This window comes from Bombus impatiens, unplaced genomic scaffold, assembly GCF_000188095.3.
Source record: "Bombus impatiens unplaced genomic scaffold, BIMP_2.2 scf_0159, whole genome shotgun sequence".
Classification (NCBI taxonomy): domain Eukaryota; kingdom Metazoa; phylum Arthropoda; class Insecta; order Hymenoptera; family Apidae; genus Bombus; species Bombus impatiens.
In genome coordinates, this window is record NT_176578.1 from 121,602 (window position 1) to 138,535 (window position 16,934).

A 16,934-nucleotide genomic window follows, 5' to 3' on the forward strand; every position below is an offset into this window, starting at 1 on the left:
TCGCACGCTGCTTCTCGACTCTCTCTGGCCGTCGTAGCCTTCCATTGTCTTTTACCAGGCCCACCGCACACGTGTTCTGCAGACGCTCGTGGCCAGGGTCACGTAGGTCTTTTCTACGAACTATGCACTTGAAAGGACCGACGACACTTTGATGGGCCCGACGGTGCCTCGGCTCTCGCGACATTGTTTATGGTTCACCCGATATCTCTTAGGCCTTTCATCCACGATACTACATAAAATAGTATGAAACAATATAAAAAAAACAATATGATCTTTTTTATTGTGCCGCATCATAGCTACTTTGTTATGTATGTAACGATTTGTGGGCGGAATAAAAATATCTCAACTAATAAATTTACAATTTGGAAAAATATGACCAAAAAATATTAAATAATACTAAACTTCACCAGATATCAAAGTATACAAGTTTTTCGATAAAGATCTTGGTTAGAAGTCCATTAAATATGCGATTGAAACGTATCATTAATTTGACCGAACGTTTTCCTTCATAACTGCTTTACGCACGTTTATAACATATTATATAACGGCTACAAAAATTGTTAGCACCTACCCTTATTTTCCAATGAAACATTTTTAACGAGGCTCTATATTTGACTTCCTAATACATTTTTACATTCCTACGAAAGCACCATCGAATGTTACAAAATTTGGACCTCGTTAAATAATATGTAAGTGCTATAGTAAATGCAATAATGTACCACTAAAACGGAAAAACTACTTTCTAAGCCATTATATACGTATATTCGTGACACAATCTCACAAAGGGTTACTGAAAATACACGCTACGTTGCCTAGACACTACGAACCGTAGAAACTTGTGATTCGAGTCGCGATCGTACTAATTATTCGGCTTTGCAGGTCACCCAGATACGCCACACAATTGCTCTCTTCTGAACCAGACAACGGACTCGCTATACGTGGAGTGCACAGAGGGGTTCGACGGCGGTCTGCCGCAAAAGTTCACGATACAGGTGGACCGTGAGGTGGGAACCAGCAGTACGTCGTCGAAACCGAGCACGACGGTCTACAATCAAACGAGCAAAGTACCGTCTTTTTCGGTGAGCAACCTCGAGCCTGGCACCACCTACGATGTACACATATACGCGAGCAACAGCAAAGGCCGCAGCGAGACGGTTCACTTCCGTGCAACCACGCTGAATCTACCCGAAAGGCGAACAGGTGAGTTTCAATCTCGAGTTTCAATCCAACTCGAAATAATATTCAAAATTAATACATGAGCAGCCTATTTCTCACGAATAAGGATCGATCGTATGAGATCGATCGTTAAAATTAACGTGCCACACACTTGTGACCTCATTTGAGCACTGTCTGCTACGCTGCACGGCCTTGCATCGTAGAACTCACGTGATTATCTATATTTCTTCTTTTTTAATGCTCCCACCCCTGTTCGTCCTCCATTTTTCTGACTCTTTCTCTCTGTCACGAACATAGATATATACGCGTGGCCCGCCTCTTTCCATGGTTCCGTTCCAACCATTGATCTCTCTGCTGCTCCTCATCGATCCTCCCGTTCTACTGCCACCCCCTCCCCCCATTAGAGAAATACTCTCTCCGGCCGGTTTATTTACGATCCACAAGGCAAGAACGAGCAAACGCTGCAATACAGGCGTCGATGAGTCTTCCGTGGACCAACTTTATATACCTGGAAATCCGAAATGGAACCTGACAGGGTTTTTCTCTAGAGAACCATCATGTTGCTGAAGGATTTTGACGGTTAAATGACGATTCGATGGTATTCTGTGATTTTCTACCTTTCCTTCTTCTTTCTTTTTCTTTGCTGTTAAGATTGTTCCATCCGTAAGCAGACAGAATGTCGTTCGCGTTAGGGATGAAAGCGAAGCAAAATGTAGAAATTTATTAGAATATATCATTTAATATCCTAATTTCTGTATATGTACACTTTTCAGATTGGTTTCAAATTTATAACCATCGTAACATTGTTACATGAGGTTTCAATTTTCAGCGCTAATGTAATATCAAAATATTTTATATGACACATACAGCATATATGTATAACATTTTCATAGCTATCAGTGCAGTACAGTTATCAATACAGTTTATCATTAAGTGAAGAACAGATCTTGCATCGTGTTGCAAAGCGTGCTTTTCTCAAAGAGTTCACATAGTTCCATTATCTTGATTAGACTGCAGTTTTACAAAGGAAAAAGTGTCAGTTAGTGTCGACATTGTCACATTGCAGCGTTTACTCGGTCTCTGGTATCGTAGACGCGCGATTAGGCATTCGATATCGATCGTTTCGACCCTCGATCACCATCAGTCAACCCAAATCGACGGACTTCCGGCCCCTGTCGAACTCGATTATCGTCCCCTATGCTCTACACAGTTCACATCTCGTCAGTCATAGTGACACCACGAACGAAAAATGTATCCAAACCACCATTCTAACGATTCTACGGATTTGACAATGAGAAAAATCTATACATCTTTTTCTAAATTAATTCCTTCTGCGATAACACTTTTCGTTCTCTTTCTCTCTTCTTTCTTATTTGGTACTGTATTCACTAGTTAGTTTGTGGAATTAATAAGGATGAAATAGAAATTAATCACTATAATATAGCGTTGTGATTTATGGGGACAATTAATTGACGGCAATGGATTTAATTAATGGCTCGATTATGATAATAAACTTCATGGCGTTCACTAACGAATTGAACTAGACTGGTTTGCTTTCGAATTCGATTCTGTGGAAGCACAGTGATACTGTATGGAAATCAAGTTACCTATTGAAGATCAGTTACGACGCCTTTAGGCTGATAAGAATGTCAATTGTTTCACTTGAAATCTCTGCTAGGTCGAACGATGTTCAATTGTTTAATATTTGACTGTTTGTAATTAATTAGCGACGAGAACTTCCTCTAGTCAAAAAGTCTGATAATTAACTTGTTTATTTATCGAATGCTTCATAACAATCAAAATCAATTCATTAATTGCTTAACCCTTTCAGGACAAAGTTTTTTAAAGAACATTTTTTATTAGGCATCGATAAAATGAACAAACGCAATCCTAGAGTTTAATAAAATTTAATGAATACGTAGTGTATTAAATATAGGATTTAATAAATATGTACTGAACAATTTATATGTACAAATTTTTATAAAAATATCGACAAATACAAAAAGAAGTGTCCAAAAAATGTATTCTTATTAATGTATTCTTATTAAATTGCGTAATATATTTGTTGCAGTAGAAGTTCATATTTCATTACTTATGGATATATTTACTTATGAAATTAGGATGTAATAGCATGCATTAATTAGAAAGCTTACACGTTTACTAAATTAGTATATTCGCTATAATATGTGTTATTTATATACCCTGCTCAATTATATAAAACGATGGTATCTATTAAACAATTAGTTTGTGGCAAAGTAATATATACTGTATTTTACAACTTTATTATAATAATCATTAAAATAGCAAATATATTACTCACTCTTTTTTGGCAGAGTATTACATTTTATTGCAATAATTGGAATACATCAAAAGAACAAAGAAACTCGATTCGTCCCGTTTTTTAATTACTGGTTTTTTCTATTCTTCGGCAATATTGAAATGCACATCCTGAAGTCCTAATCAAAAAGGCTTGAAAAATACTCACTGAAAAGTGGTAGTCCATCATTCAATAATTCAACAAAATATCAAATACCATTGTCCGTCCTGAATCGGTTAATCAATCCCAATATCATAAATCTGAAATCAGAATCATATCAAACCAAAGAGAAACAATATATGAAATTAAAATGAATCTGGAAAACAAATTCTTTTCTACTATATCTAACGAGAAGTAAATAAGAAAAATATTTACTGCATCTCGCACCTAATCAAACATAATTAAACATCATAAGCATAACTTAAGTTAACATTATGGCAAGAGAACGAAGCAGATGAATTACCGAGAAAATTAATGAGGTACAGGATAGAAGCGTTGAAAAAGGGGATATTCTGGGAAAATCTTTCTTCTTTACGGTAGCCAGGAGATGAGGAGGCAGGTTCTGGAAAAGGAATCTCCCCTGTAGGCCGGCAAAATAATTTTGTCCCGGATTCCGACTCTGCCAGATTGCGAGCACATTCTTCCTGCTAATTGCTAACAATTAACGGTGGAAACTGGGTCCAAGCTGGCCGTAAACGCGGCCTGTGTACAGTACGCGTTAATAATGCGTGGCTAATTGGGGTAGGGAACTTGGGGGTGGTCGGCGGCCGTTCTCCTCTCTTGTCGTTGACTCAACCTATTCTGTTCGTTGGCTAACTGGAAATCGGTGTACATTGTTTCTGGCTGTTGGCCCGCATTCTAATTCTCTCTGTGCATTTTATTAACGACGAACAGAGAACTCGATTACGATATACGGTTTTTTATTTTTTTCTAATTCGATTAGAAGATGTTTTTGTATATTCTTCGTAAATGCAGGCTATAGGAGAACATGATATGTCACATTTTTTATTTTTTACAAAAGAACGATTTCTTAAGCCTCCACGTTAATATACATATTACCAAAATTGTCTTTTTATTCAGTTTTGGAACTGAACACGTATTATTCCAAAATAATGTTGTGTATAATCTTAAAAACAGTGCTCGACATAATGTTAAAAAATTAAATTAACATATTAGATATTAAAATATGAAATCGTTGCTTGTCTTAATAGTTGTGTTAGGCTTTGGAATTTGCAATGAAATTTCGTTAACTTCAAAGCTACTTTTAAGATGCTTATTTTTAAATTTAACAAGTTGTTTTCATTTCCAATTATATTGTATTAAAATACTATTTTCGCATATTTCGTTTCATCGTGCTCACTTGTAATATTGTTTGATACTAAGGCTATCTATTAAAATGGTTAAAATGATCAAGTTCCAATCGTTCATAGAAATGTAGATCGATAGGTTAGTTTTAAGGTTGCAACGATCTATTTTATGTATCACTTTGTATTATACACACTATTAACTAGATCAATTAAAGGAACGTTTAGCATGCCATTTTTTATTTCTATATTCACTTTTTCTATCAGTACATTTTTTTAGTTATTATTTTCAAGCAAATCATTATGACAACAGTGTGTGAATAACATTTTAATCTATTAAGCCGATAGAATATCGATTTGTTTGAATTCTACACTAATATCGTTCATAAAAGCTCTCTCCTCTAGTTATTTTTGGCGTGTATATTTTCATATAAATTTCTTTGGCACAAGTTTCACATTCCAATTGTCGTCAATGCTAATATTAAAGTATATTTGATTAAAATAGTTCATAATTGATCAAAAGGAACCTTCGATATTTGGTTTTAATCAATGGTTAGACTCTTTACAAATAATTTTACATTTTTATCGTGCCTGATTGCTGAATCGTTTGAGTTGGGTTTAATTTGGATTCGTAATTGATCAGAAGGCGTCTTTGACATTCCTATATACTTTTAATCAATAAGAGCATTCTTCATAAATGGTATTATGCTTGTTTGCAGAATCGATCGAGCTAGATTCGATTTAGGTGGTTCATAATTGATCCAAAGAAACTCGATATTTGGTTTTAGCTTAATTTCATTTTATTTGACTTCAGAGCCGGCTAAATTAAATTTGATTTAGGTTCTTCGTAATTGGCAACGCAAAATTCTTAATGTTTAATTTGATTCCTCATAGATGCTTTAACTTCAGTTTTCTCGGCCGATAGCGTTGGTTGAACCAACTAAGCTTAACTCGAATTTTTCGTATTTAAACAAAGCAAGCTTTTAATCTTCAATTTCATTTGTGTTCCAATAACAATTTGTGTTCAACTTCGTTGAGCTTGCTTATAGAATATGTTGAATTTACATATTTCTGATGATATCTATACTTTTGCATATAATTTTATTCGATTAATACATTGAAAATTCAAAAATTAAGTGAAATATTACCGAAGATCATCGATTATGGTTTAATCTTCCGAATGTTGTTCCTCTGAATTGTTATACAAATATCAAAATAAATTAAATCTCTACTAACAATAATAACATACTCCATCCGAAATGCAATATAAAAGATAGTACTCTAGTTGCATTTCATTTCTGATATAATCGATATCTCGAAAAAAAACAGAATACATCGCTTTCCTCTAACGGCAAAAAGTTGAAATAAAAATGCGAGAGTTCCGCGAATTTTGTTAACGATTGTTTTCGAGGGTGTTTCGGAGAAAAACGGGATTAAATAGCGTTTAAACGTAGCACGACTATTCGATAAAAGTAACACGAGATTGTAAACCAGATAATTTTGTTTGTTCTCGAATGTAGTTGGATCTCTTGCGCGCAGTGGTTTGTGTCAATAAATGAGCTGGCAAAGTGTCAAGTAGTACGTCAGTGATTTACAGCTCGGTGAAACAGAAAAAAGTGATCCTTTTTTTTCTTCAGCATGTACGGTTACCTGCTTTAAACAAGATAATATGTAAGATAATTGCAACATATTATCGACATTTAAAATGCAAATCACATTTTTGTTAATCACATTTGTGTAAAACGCTTCGATATAAAAATTTTAATCCATTTTCCTGACGTTGAATATTTCGTAATTTTACATTTAAAGCTTTTTGTCGAAATCGTGAGAAAAAGCTTTAAATTCTTTCATTTAGAAATTAACGTTACGCTGAAATATTTATTATTCTAATATTCATATACAAATAAATAAAATTCTCTCGTCATAATAATAATGATAATTAAATGTTTCGCTTAAAAATTGTTCATGATCTAGACCTTTAACTCTTCTTACAGAAATTTGAATTTGGATGAACTATGAATTTATTATCTAATTATAAGCGAGCAGTGACTGAAACAATAGAAATGCTGCTTTATTATATGCTCATAGAAACATTATACTATAGAAACTATACTCTTGATACTTCATACTATCGTGAGTCATCTGCATTCTGCGCATTTTCGCACTTTCAAATTTCTCATAAATGCTTAAAAACCCACCATCTCCACTAATCTAGTCGTTCACAGGTCGTATACAACCTCATTTTCGAATTTTTTTAAAATTTTATTTCTAACTTTTAAATTTTTTATTTTAATTTTTTTTTTAATTTTCATATAATTCCAACTAATTTTCCCTACATATTGTTTTGCAAGATTAACCGATTTGGCAAAGAAGTGGTTCAATTCCAGACGAACACTGGCCGGGACGACAGGAATGTGTTAAACGAATCTCTATTCATCGAGACAGTCGATATCGTTGACCAACGTTGCTCGATTCTCACTAGTCGGTTTATTGGCTTGTACCCTCGTCGAACTCGAACCTTCACACGCCTTGGCGGAACGAGAAAGAGGGCAGGGGAAAAAAAGATCCTGTCAGTTCGGGCTCGTTCGCGCGTGTAAACGCTTCTTCCATCGAGTCAGACGAATATTTCGTTCGATAAAATAGCCACCTCGCCACACTTCCGGCACGGACTTAGCCTCGAAACGGAAAGGCAGACGCTTGTTACGCAACGTGTTGGATCGAACAGTTCGATATCGATACCGACCTGTCTAATCTTCTGGCGGATATCGATTACGCTTTGACGTTTATATTAAAACACGTTCGCGCACCGAATGAGAAACATGAGCTGGGGCAGGTTGCTACGTTTTCGGCTGGAAATTCGTCGCGATCGAGCTTACTCAAAAAACGAGGACTTCCGAGATGTTGCTTAAAAATCGGTTACGTTCGCAATTTATCTGAAATTTCTTCTTTCAAGAAAATTCTTTTTGGATTAAAAGTGATGCATACGTGATGGTTTTTCATTTATTTTTGGTGTACTGAACGTTTGTTTAGTCGAAGTTTTCAAATTGTTCGATAAATAATGGTGGACTTTTTCCATTTTAACGATAACATCGAAGATAGGGACTGATTAAATAGTGGTGAATTAAAACGTTGTTGACTTTAAATGTACTGAAAATGTATCGATTATTTTTTTATAAAAACTTGTTGGATCACAATTAATTTCACCCTTTGACATTAGTTATACATAGTTGCATATAATTGATTAAGATAATTAGATATACGTAATTACATTTCTGTTATAATAAAATGTCAAAATACCTCCATATTCTCAGTAATTGCAAAGACAACAAATCTGAAACTCATTACTTCGACGAATATAATAGTTCTAATGTTAAAATAATTCTATACACTCTAACCTCTATAATGACGAAAAATCGACGAAAATAACGAAAATTCCTTTCGAAAAGCCCTTCACTGCCTCTTCTCCCGAAACAAAACCAAAAGAGAGAAAAGAATCATCCGACATGAACGTTTGCCAGCGTTGAGCACATCATCAACGCCGGACAAACGGAATACAGAAACGCGTTATCCAGGAATACAGGACTGAAGTTGTCCCTTCGACCGAGCAAAAGGAAAGCACCCCTTTGCGACGCACGGCGCCGCTGAAAAACTTATCCCAATCTCACTTTGAACCTCCATTTAACCCATGCCTTAAGGAGAATCCACAAAGGGGGCAACAAAAACTCTAGCACCAAATCAGTACCATCCCAACTGTACAAAAAAGAGCAAAGGAACGAACACCTTCTTCATTCTCTATAGAGTGTCACAAAATATTTGCAGGATTTATAGGATCGATTCTAGATATCAAGACGAAGAAAGATGTTCATATACAAAAATGTCTTTTGAAGCATATCTTTCAAGTTATAAATAATTTTTCGTTGAGGGAGAAATAACACTAGCTACGCAAGCAGACACAAATACAAGCTCAGCTCACATCCCAATCAATTAGCAAAAACGTTTTGAGTAGGAAATGGAGCAAAGATTAGAGTCCAGAAATTCTCGGCATATCGACAGACCTCATAATGCGATTTAGTTGAGTTCAAGCTAGCCCTCAGTAAATATAAATAATTAACGATAGTCAGCCGCTGAGCAAGTATCTACGTATATTGTCAACGTTCCATTACAAAACTTACTTATTGTCTTAGATAGACTGTAAATAATCTGGAACTTAAAAAAATTAACAATTTCATTTTAAAAAGTAAAGGATTTATTTCTATGAATTCATTTATCGCAGCTAGATGATATAAATAATAGAAAATTCCATGATGAACTTCAAAAGTAATATTTGTAACATCGTCACCTTTAACTTATTAGCGTGGATAATTGAAAAAAAAGAAAATAGTAAGGAATATAAGAAAAAATGAAATACAGTTGATTAGTGTGACTTTTGAAAAATTCATTCGTATATTTAACAATCATATAACAGTCCATACCCTATGTCATTTATCTACATGAATTTTAAAAAGAAAGGTACGAAGTACAAATAGGATAAAAACGGTTCACCAGCTGGTTCATCAATATCGATATATATGAGCGATATATGACAGTATTAACTGCACCTTTTGACATTTTTGTCAATTTTAGTGCCAAAGCACTCGATTCTTACCTTGTACACTTTCATTGATTTTTCAATTTTTTCTTTTTTTTTTTTGTTTTTTACCAAATTAACCGAGTTTGCAAATGAGTGACTCATATTTCTACCATAGAACAAAGTTGTTTATAACATGCAAGATATCCCTCAGACGACATTTTCCTATATAAACTTTTTCAATGGTTTAGATGTTTAAAATCGATCCTATAAATGTAGAACTCAAAAGTCAGTCAACGTAAGTCAATCTTTCATGAAAAATGACTTATACTACCCCCTTATAAGATGTAAACACCCCTTCGTTGTCAAAACAGTTTAAACATTCTAATAATGACAGAGTACGAATATAAAAGACTAACTTGCACCAATTAACTTCTGAACCATCAAAATATCCCTCACATATTTTGTGACGCTCTGTACATAAGAAGGAACCCTTCGACCTGCCCTCCTTTTACCCTCGTAACATTCGCCGAAGTAGCTGTAGAAGATGGCTGAGGCTGGTGTGTTGTGCCCGGTATGGTAGCAGGTGAGAGGCTGGCGCAACCTCCACCCCCGGAGAATTGTACAATCAGGGAAGAGAGTCGGACAACGGTCAGGGTGAGCTGCGCCGAGAGCGAGTACATCGACCCGCGCACTGCCACCTATGTGCTGCAAGTCTTCGACGCAGACACCAGGCGCCTATTGGCGTCCGCGACTAGCATGACGCCTAGCATGCTAGAGATCACCGATCTACCAGCGGAGAGGAGTTACTCAGGACTGGTTCTCTCGCTGAGGATCATGACGGAGCACGCGATGAGCGACGCCACGGTTCTTCACAGCCCGCACTTTGTTCAGGAGGGTAAGACACAGGAGCATCAACGATACCCAGGTAGGGGCCAGCTAGTGTTCGATTTCGAGTCAGCGTGCGCCATCCGTGGACCACATATAAATTCTGTCCAGAACACTGAGCCAGAACACGATCGTGGTCCAGATCGTCCCTATATTCTCATTGATCTTTCCTTTTCTATCGGGTAATTGTTGTTCTTTCTTTTACTTTCTCATTTGTTCTTTTTACTTTTACAATTGCGGATTGCAATTTGTTTCATTAGTTATTGATTATCGGAATCCTTCTCGGGAGATTGTGTAATATATTTGATGGAAATTTCTGCATTCGGGGCTGAAGAGAATCAATTATTATTTTGTAGAATTTTGGGAAATGTAGAATACCTGGAACATTGAGAAATGTAGACTCTTTGGAAAAATATTTGAATAGTTTTGAAATCATTGAAGTCGTGGATCGTCCTTTTCCTTCCGAAATCTGACTATCCAGTGTTTGTATCATGATCGTTGAAACGTTTTTTTTTTTAATTTGTTGAAATTTATTTCCTCGATCTCTCGAATTTCATTCATTAGTAGTAACGAGGATCATTTTATCGCACTTGTTTCAAAGTGAATAAGGATATTCTTTTTGATATTGTGGACCAGTTGATTCTCGATAAGGATAGATTCTATCTGAAACGCGGAATCTGATTCAATGCTAACCCAACTACCGAATTAAATGTTGAAGTTCTAAATAGTGGACCATCCACTCTGAACTGCTCGTAAATTGAAATCCGATCAGAATTGCGTTCGAACTAGTTAGCCTGCTTGATTTGAATGTTGCGCATCATCGATATCGCAGCTCATCCTATCGATCCTGTTTCGGTGTCCGACCAACGAATCTTCGTTTTTAAGAACCCGATTGTTTCAAGTTTCTCCTGTGAATCACCTTTCTAAAATCTTTTCATTTTATTTTCTTCATTATCACAATAAAAAATTTCTTGTGTTCGAATTCCTCAGTATGTTGTAATTTTTGAGTGACATTACGATTTTTGATATGTTTCACATGTTTGATACGATTCTAAAATATCAATTAATACAGTTGACTGCTAACAAAATATGGCCTTTGCCCTATTGAACAGGCAATATCAGTTAACATTAATCAATTCTTTTGCATAATAGAGACAAATAAAATTTTCTAAGTAAATTCTACAAGTAACAAATCTGATTATTCTATTTGACGTACCATAATAAAATCGCAAAAGAGAAGTAACCTACAACTTGCGACTTTTCGATTCATTAATATCATTAGTTGTAAAATTATTATACAAACGGAATATATCATCAGAAATATTCTTATTTTAACTAATAATATTTGCTTTAACTTCATTCGCTTGTTGTTACTTTTGTTCTTCTAAATAATTTTGTCGAAACATAAAAGCAACAACTCAACAGTTGCGTTAATTAGTTATTACTGAAAGTTAATAACTAGATTGTCAAAAACTTAAACAACACAACGTTAGCAATGGCGAATCTATCACAAAGAGTTTGTCAGATAACAAACTAGTTTTATAAGATTTATTTGATTGCAAACATCAGTCTCGTTATTACATATTGACTTTTACAATTCAGCTTAATCGTTTCGTCACATTCCACAATGTAGCTACCACGAGGATAAAGATTAAAATTATTGCAATTCGATCTGTCCTTAATTTTGTAATTAAAATATACTTCATGAAGAATAAGTGTTCGATACTTTTTAATGGTACTATACCTCACATTTCCACCTCTTTGATACGAATTCTGCAATCATAACCGAGTAGCTCTAGTGTTAAACTCCAAATGCAAAATTTATTACATGTTTAGCTTCTATTCGTGCCGTTGTACCTCATCCAGATATTTCAAATCGGACAGAAGAATTAAATAATCAGACGTCACTACCAAGATAGTCGTTAGTACAAACGGAAATTCACGTTAGCGTACCGCTATCAGTTAGGTCGGTGTTCGACATTGAATCGGCCATGGAGAAAAGCATCACAGTATCAAATTATGCTGTCAAACGTGTCCCCGATAGCTAATCCAGAATTCACGATTAGCCAACATAATCCAGACTTAATCTGGGATCGAGCAGAGATCGGCCGACCAGCCGTTTTAATCATTAAATCATTGGATCATCCTAGGAAATCCGACTGAAAATCTGATCCAAAATTAACGCTCGCCTACGCCGGAATTAACAGAAAACCGAACACCGGTGCTGCGTAAACACGGAATCAACATCATATATAAACTCGTGGAAATGATCAGCAACTTCGCCTCCAGTCAATGTCGACTAACAATAAGAATGTGTGGTGTTACCACGATTTAAAACTAATCTCGATCGATCAGCCGAATAGAATTGAATTCTGTTGTTAAACCGTTGGATCAACTTATCGTATCCATTCCATCGATGGAAACACGATTCAAGATTAATCTCTACCAGTTGATCGCCGATTTAGATCGTTATTGAATTGTTCTAGACTGAAGGATGAGTGGATGAAATGGATTTTGTCGAGATATGTAATAAAACGTGAGGATCGCAGGAAATCGATATGATAAGTCTATTTTTGTAGATTTTAACCATTTCGACTTTCGCCATTCAATATCTAAAAGGGAGCAATACAACGTAATTGAAAAAGGGAATAATGCATCGAGTACAGAAAAGATAGAAAATTGATAAATGATATAGATCAAGGATTTTTGTTATATTACGATCCATACTTTTAAAATGTTCAGGAGGATGGGAAATACAGACTTAATGCAAAAAATGTATTTTTTAGATATACGCTAAAACTTTTATATAAAGACTGTCCCTACTTATATGATCGCCATTATATATACTGCACGAAAGTTAAGCCCTTGTCGTACGAGTATAATGTTATCTCTTTCTAAGAGCAATAAATTTTGGTATCTAACTCTGCTTATACACGGAAACTAATGAGCTTTAAATGACGATATTTTTTAGGGTTGAGGATTAAGATATATTTTAATTTACATTTGTGACAACATTATCTAAGCAAATAAAACAAATACATAATTATGGAAATATGAAAACTAACAACAAATTAATGGCCAGAAAAGCGATATTCATCTTAAGAAATCCACAAGTCATGTAAATATAAATTACTGCATTATTGATTTAAAAAATCTAATCTTAGATATCGATAATCGAATTTTCAAAAAACATTCTTCCTAAATTCTACCAAATCTTCCTAAATATCATAAAGGTATATCTAGAAAAATCCACAAAAATTAACAATATGAACCCAGCCAACAACACAAACCGTCAAATTCCTCTAAACAAAGAAACAAACTAAAGAAGCACAAACTCGTCTGCGCTTTCACTTTCATCGTAACGATTAAGCCATCATCAGTGGATTTACGTGGTGTACGGTGATCAAATTTATAGACGAGCATTAGTCGATGTCGTGTGTCGTGTCACTGGTTATTAAACGGCTCGTAGCCGCGTTAATCGTTAAAGTGAACTATAAATGGGCCGCGAACCTGATTACAAAACGTCTTTCAGCTAACCATGGTTTATGCGCGGCCGCGAATATGCAAATGGACGGGCTCTTTGCAAATTCGTGGCGAAAGGCTCCCGCGTATACATCCTGTAAACGGTTAGTATGTACATAGCAGAGAAGTCGGGAAATTCCTGGTTCCGAGGGACACCGCTAAGACGACCGCGCGTACGTGAGGACCAGCTGTAGAGCGTTCAACCGAAATTGGTCTGCGGCCAAACGCGATCCTCCGCGTCATCGGACTTCAAGAAAGAGATAAAAGAGAAGGAAGAACGGAAGCTCGATAAACTCTCTTACAAAGAGAATCGTGTGCATACGATGGCTCACAAAAATACGCTACCAGCCATAACTAGGTATATAAATATTTATTACATGTCATACGCGTTAGGAGCAGTATTGTCACACTCTTTACAAATAGAATAACTTTTTTAACATTGCAACAAACAATTTGAATTTTTTTGAAAAGTTAAAAGAATTACTGGATGAAGCGTGGAACAAAATCTTGAAAAAATTACAGATTGAAATTGCAAGAAAAATAGCAAGGATTACCTTTTACAATTCTTTTATTTGAGACTGTAATGACAATTTTAAAAATACGTTTTGTAGATTTATGTCATATACGTGCTGAAAATTTCATAGAAATCGATTGATGTAAGAATAAGCAACAGACATCGAAAGATAAACAAGAATGTACATTACGATTAACGGCTGTTTTTAACTGTTTGTAACTCGTAGCAACGTTAATCAATCTCAATGACATTTTCAGCATATATGTAACTGACATAAATCTGCAAAACGTATTTGTTATATTTTCATTACAAGCTCAGATAAAGAAGTTGTAAAAAGTGACTTTTACTAATTTTCTGCGATTCCAACCAATTACAATTTTCTCAAAATTTTTTTACTCGTCATCTAGTAAACTAATCCTTCTAACTTCTCAAAAACCTTCAAGTCATTCGATACATTTCTGAAAAAGTTATTCTGTTTTAAAGAGTGAGCCAATACTTATGTTACTAACTGTATGTATTTATGGGATAGATGGAACAAATTTCGCTTCATTTCATATTTTATTGTGACCTGCATATGAATATGCAAATAAAATAACAAATTTATGATAAAATAATTAGAGACTAAGAGAATTAAATTTATACTTCGTATCGATAGATGTGTTAATACTTATGGTCGGCAGTGTGTTTGAAGACTTACAGAAAGTTTTCACAAATGTATGAGTCAAACTAATCAAATCCTCTTCTTGTATATTTCACACGAGCTTATTAATTTTATTATCTAACATTTGATTCTCAAGAAACGGATAATGCATTGCAGTTGACAAAAATAGCTGTCCGTTTTTAGTCTATTGATGGATGTTTGGTAAAATAACAATCAAATTTGAAAGAATTTAAAAATCCTTTGCAAATTGTTGAGCACTTTTTCAAGAGTAAGAAAAATCGTGCTTGGAATAGATTTAAAATAGTCGCAGTACTAATGAACGATATTTTAACATGTTTTTCTATCTGATAAAGTATCGAGATGAAAATCTTTTTCACGTTTCACGTTCGGATTATTCCGTGATTATTTATCAAAAAAAAAGTAAGAGACCATCGTATTTTATGCAAAGAAGGGGTATCGTTTCAATGGTAAAGGCAAATATACTAAAAAAAAATTGCAGTTGATTTTTCCACCGCTTTATAACTTATAACGATAAAAATCCCCTCCTGGACAAAACGAGACAAAAAACTATCTCAATTTGCATTGTCAAATAGAATATCGTATTTCTGTAGGAAAAAACAATAATTTAGTTATTTAAACAATTTCTCTGATTTTAATTTTGAATGTTACTAAAGTTCGTTCTTCGATTTTAATATATACAACGATCTCGTTGCTACGCGAGTAACCGTACCAGACGGTTAAATTATCCTGTATTTAAAAAGTATTTTTAAAAGAAACAAAGAACCTAAACTACAAGAATATAAAATTGCTTTCGGATTAACTACTTTTTATCCTGGTAATAGCAGAGATGTCACGTCTATGTTGAATCCAGCCTGCTGCGTTTAATATCAACTTAGAATCACAGAAGCAGAACAAGAGGGCTACTCGTTTAGAGGAGTTTGTAAATTTAAGTGGATTCTGATTAATCTCGAACTTGAGTGCGAAGCGTAGTTCTGGACAGTGCATCTGAATCCCAGATTCATTGCTGACGTAACGATAATTCACGATCTCTGCAAACACGTCGGGCCACCTCGGTGTAATCATGTTTTAACGCGAAAAACTGTGCTGAACCTCGTCACGTTTCTATCGTAAATTGAAACGATAGTCCCTGTCTAAATTAAGAGTATTGTAAAAATAACAAGCTTGAAATAAGCAATACGATCGTGTAGAATTAAATTGGAAACGTGCAGTTCAATTTTACGTGAACGATGAGAGTTATTTATTCTGATAAAACTTCTGACGACAAAACGACGGACAAAGACTTCTGTGACAAACATAGAAAGTTTGAAACACAATCTTACAAAATTATTTGTTGATCGGGTAGATCCAATTATACCCGTAACAAGAAATACATATCACCGATGTCGATAAGTTTTTATTCGAGATACAGTCGAAATTTATGTAGCTGTAATACTTCAAATTTAATTCAATTTCTATTGAACGTATGTTTATCTGAAATCGCAATGTAACATAAATAATGGTGAATTCTGAGGCAAGAAAACAGAGTTCGTAACAGCATCGCTTTTTCGTAATTTTCAATTTACAGAATTAAATATACTTTTCTAAAATTGAGAATTTCCTCTGTCGTGTATGGTTTCAACTCCTTCGCTTTTTTGTACGTAAACGCATAATTTTTTAGATCGAGTGAGGTATGAATCGCTAATCGGACATTCCATACGGAACAACTAGACTGTGAATAAAATTCAAAAATGAAAAATTCAAACAATGTATTTTTTTTAACTATATCCATAAAAATATAAATTTACGTAAATACACGTAGTTTAGTAATAATAATCTAATAAAGTATTTGTTACATATTTCAAAATTTCATTGGTTATTCAATGAAAAATTGGAAAAGAAAAAAGAGAAAACTCAATTTCGTCTATCTTCCGATCCATTTCGAACGTTAACGCGACGATCGATCCGGAATAAACTGAATCGGCTAA

The 16,934-nt window shown here is 34.7% G+C and overlaps 1 protein-coding gene across 4 annotated transcripts in view; it reads left to right on the plus strand.

The window, feature by feature from the left end:
* The window catches only part of LOC100744725 (hemicentin-2-like), a 137,495-nt gene that overhangs the window by 112,709 nt on the left and 7,852 nt on the right, over window positions 1–16,934 (plus strand). The window contains exons 10-11 of one of the 4 annotated variants that reach the window (XM_012382685.3): window positions 880–1,200; window positions 9,948–10,292. In XM_012382685.3, the coding sequence (XP_012238108.1) occupies window positions 880–1,200; window positions 9,948–10,292 (666 nt within the window). The remainder of the gene's footprint in view (window positions 1–879; window positions 1,201–9,947; window positions 10,293–16,934) is intronic. The other 3 variants (XM_012382686.3, XM_024365968.2, XM_012382687.3) reach the window with 3 other exon arrangements.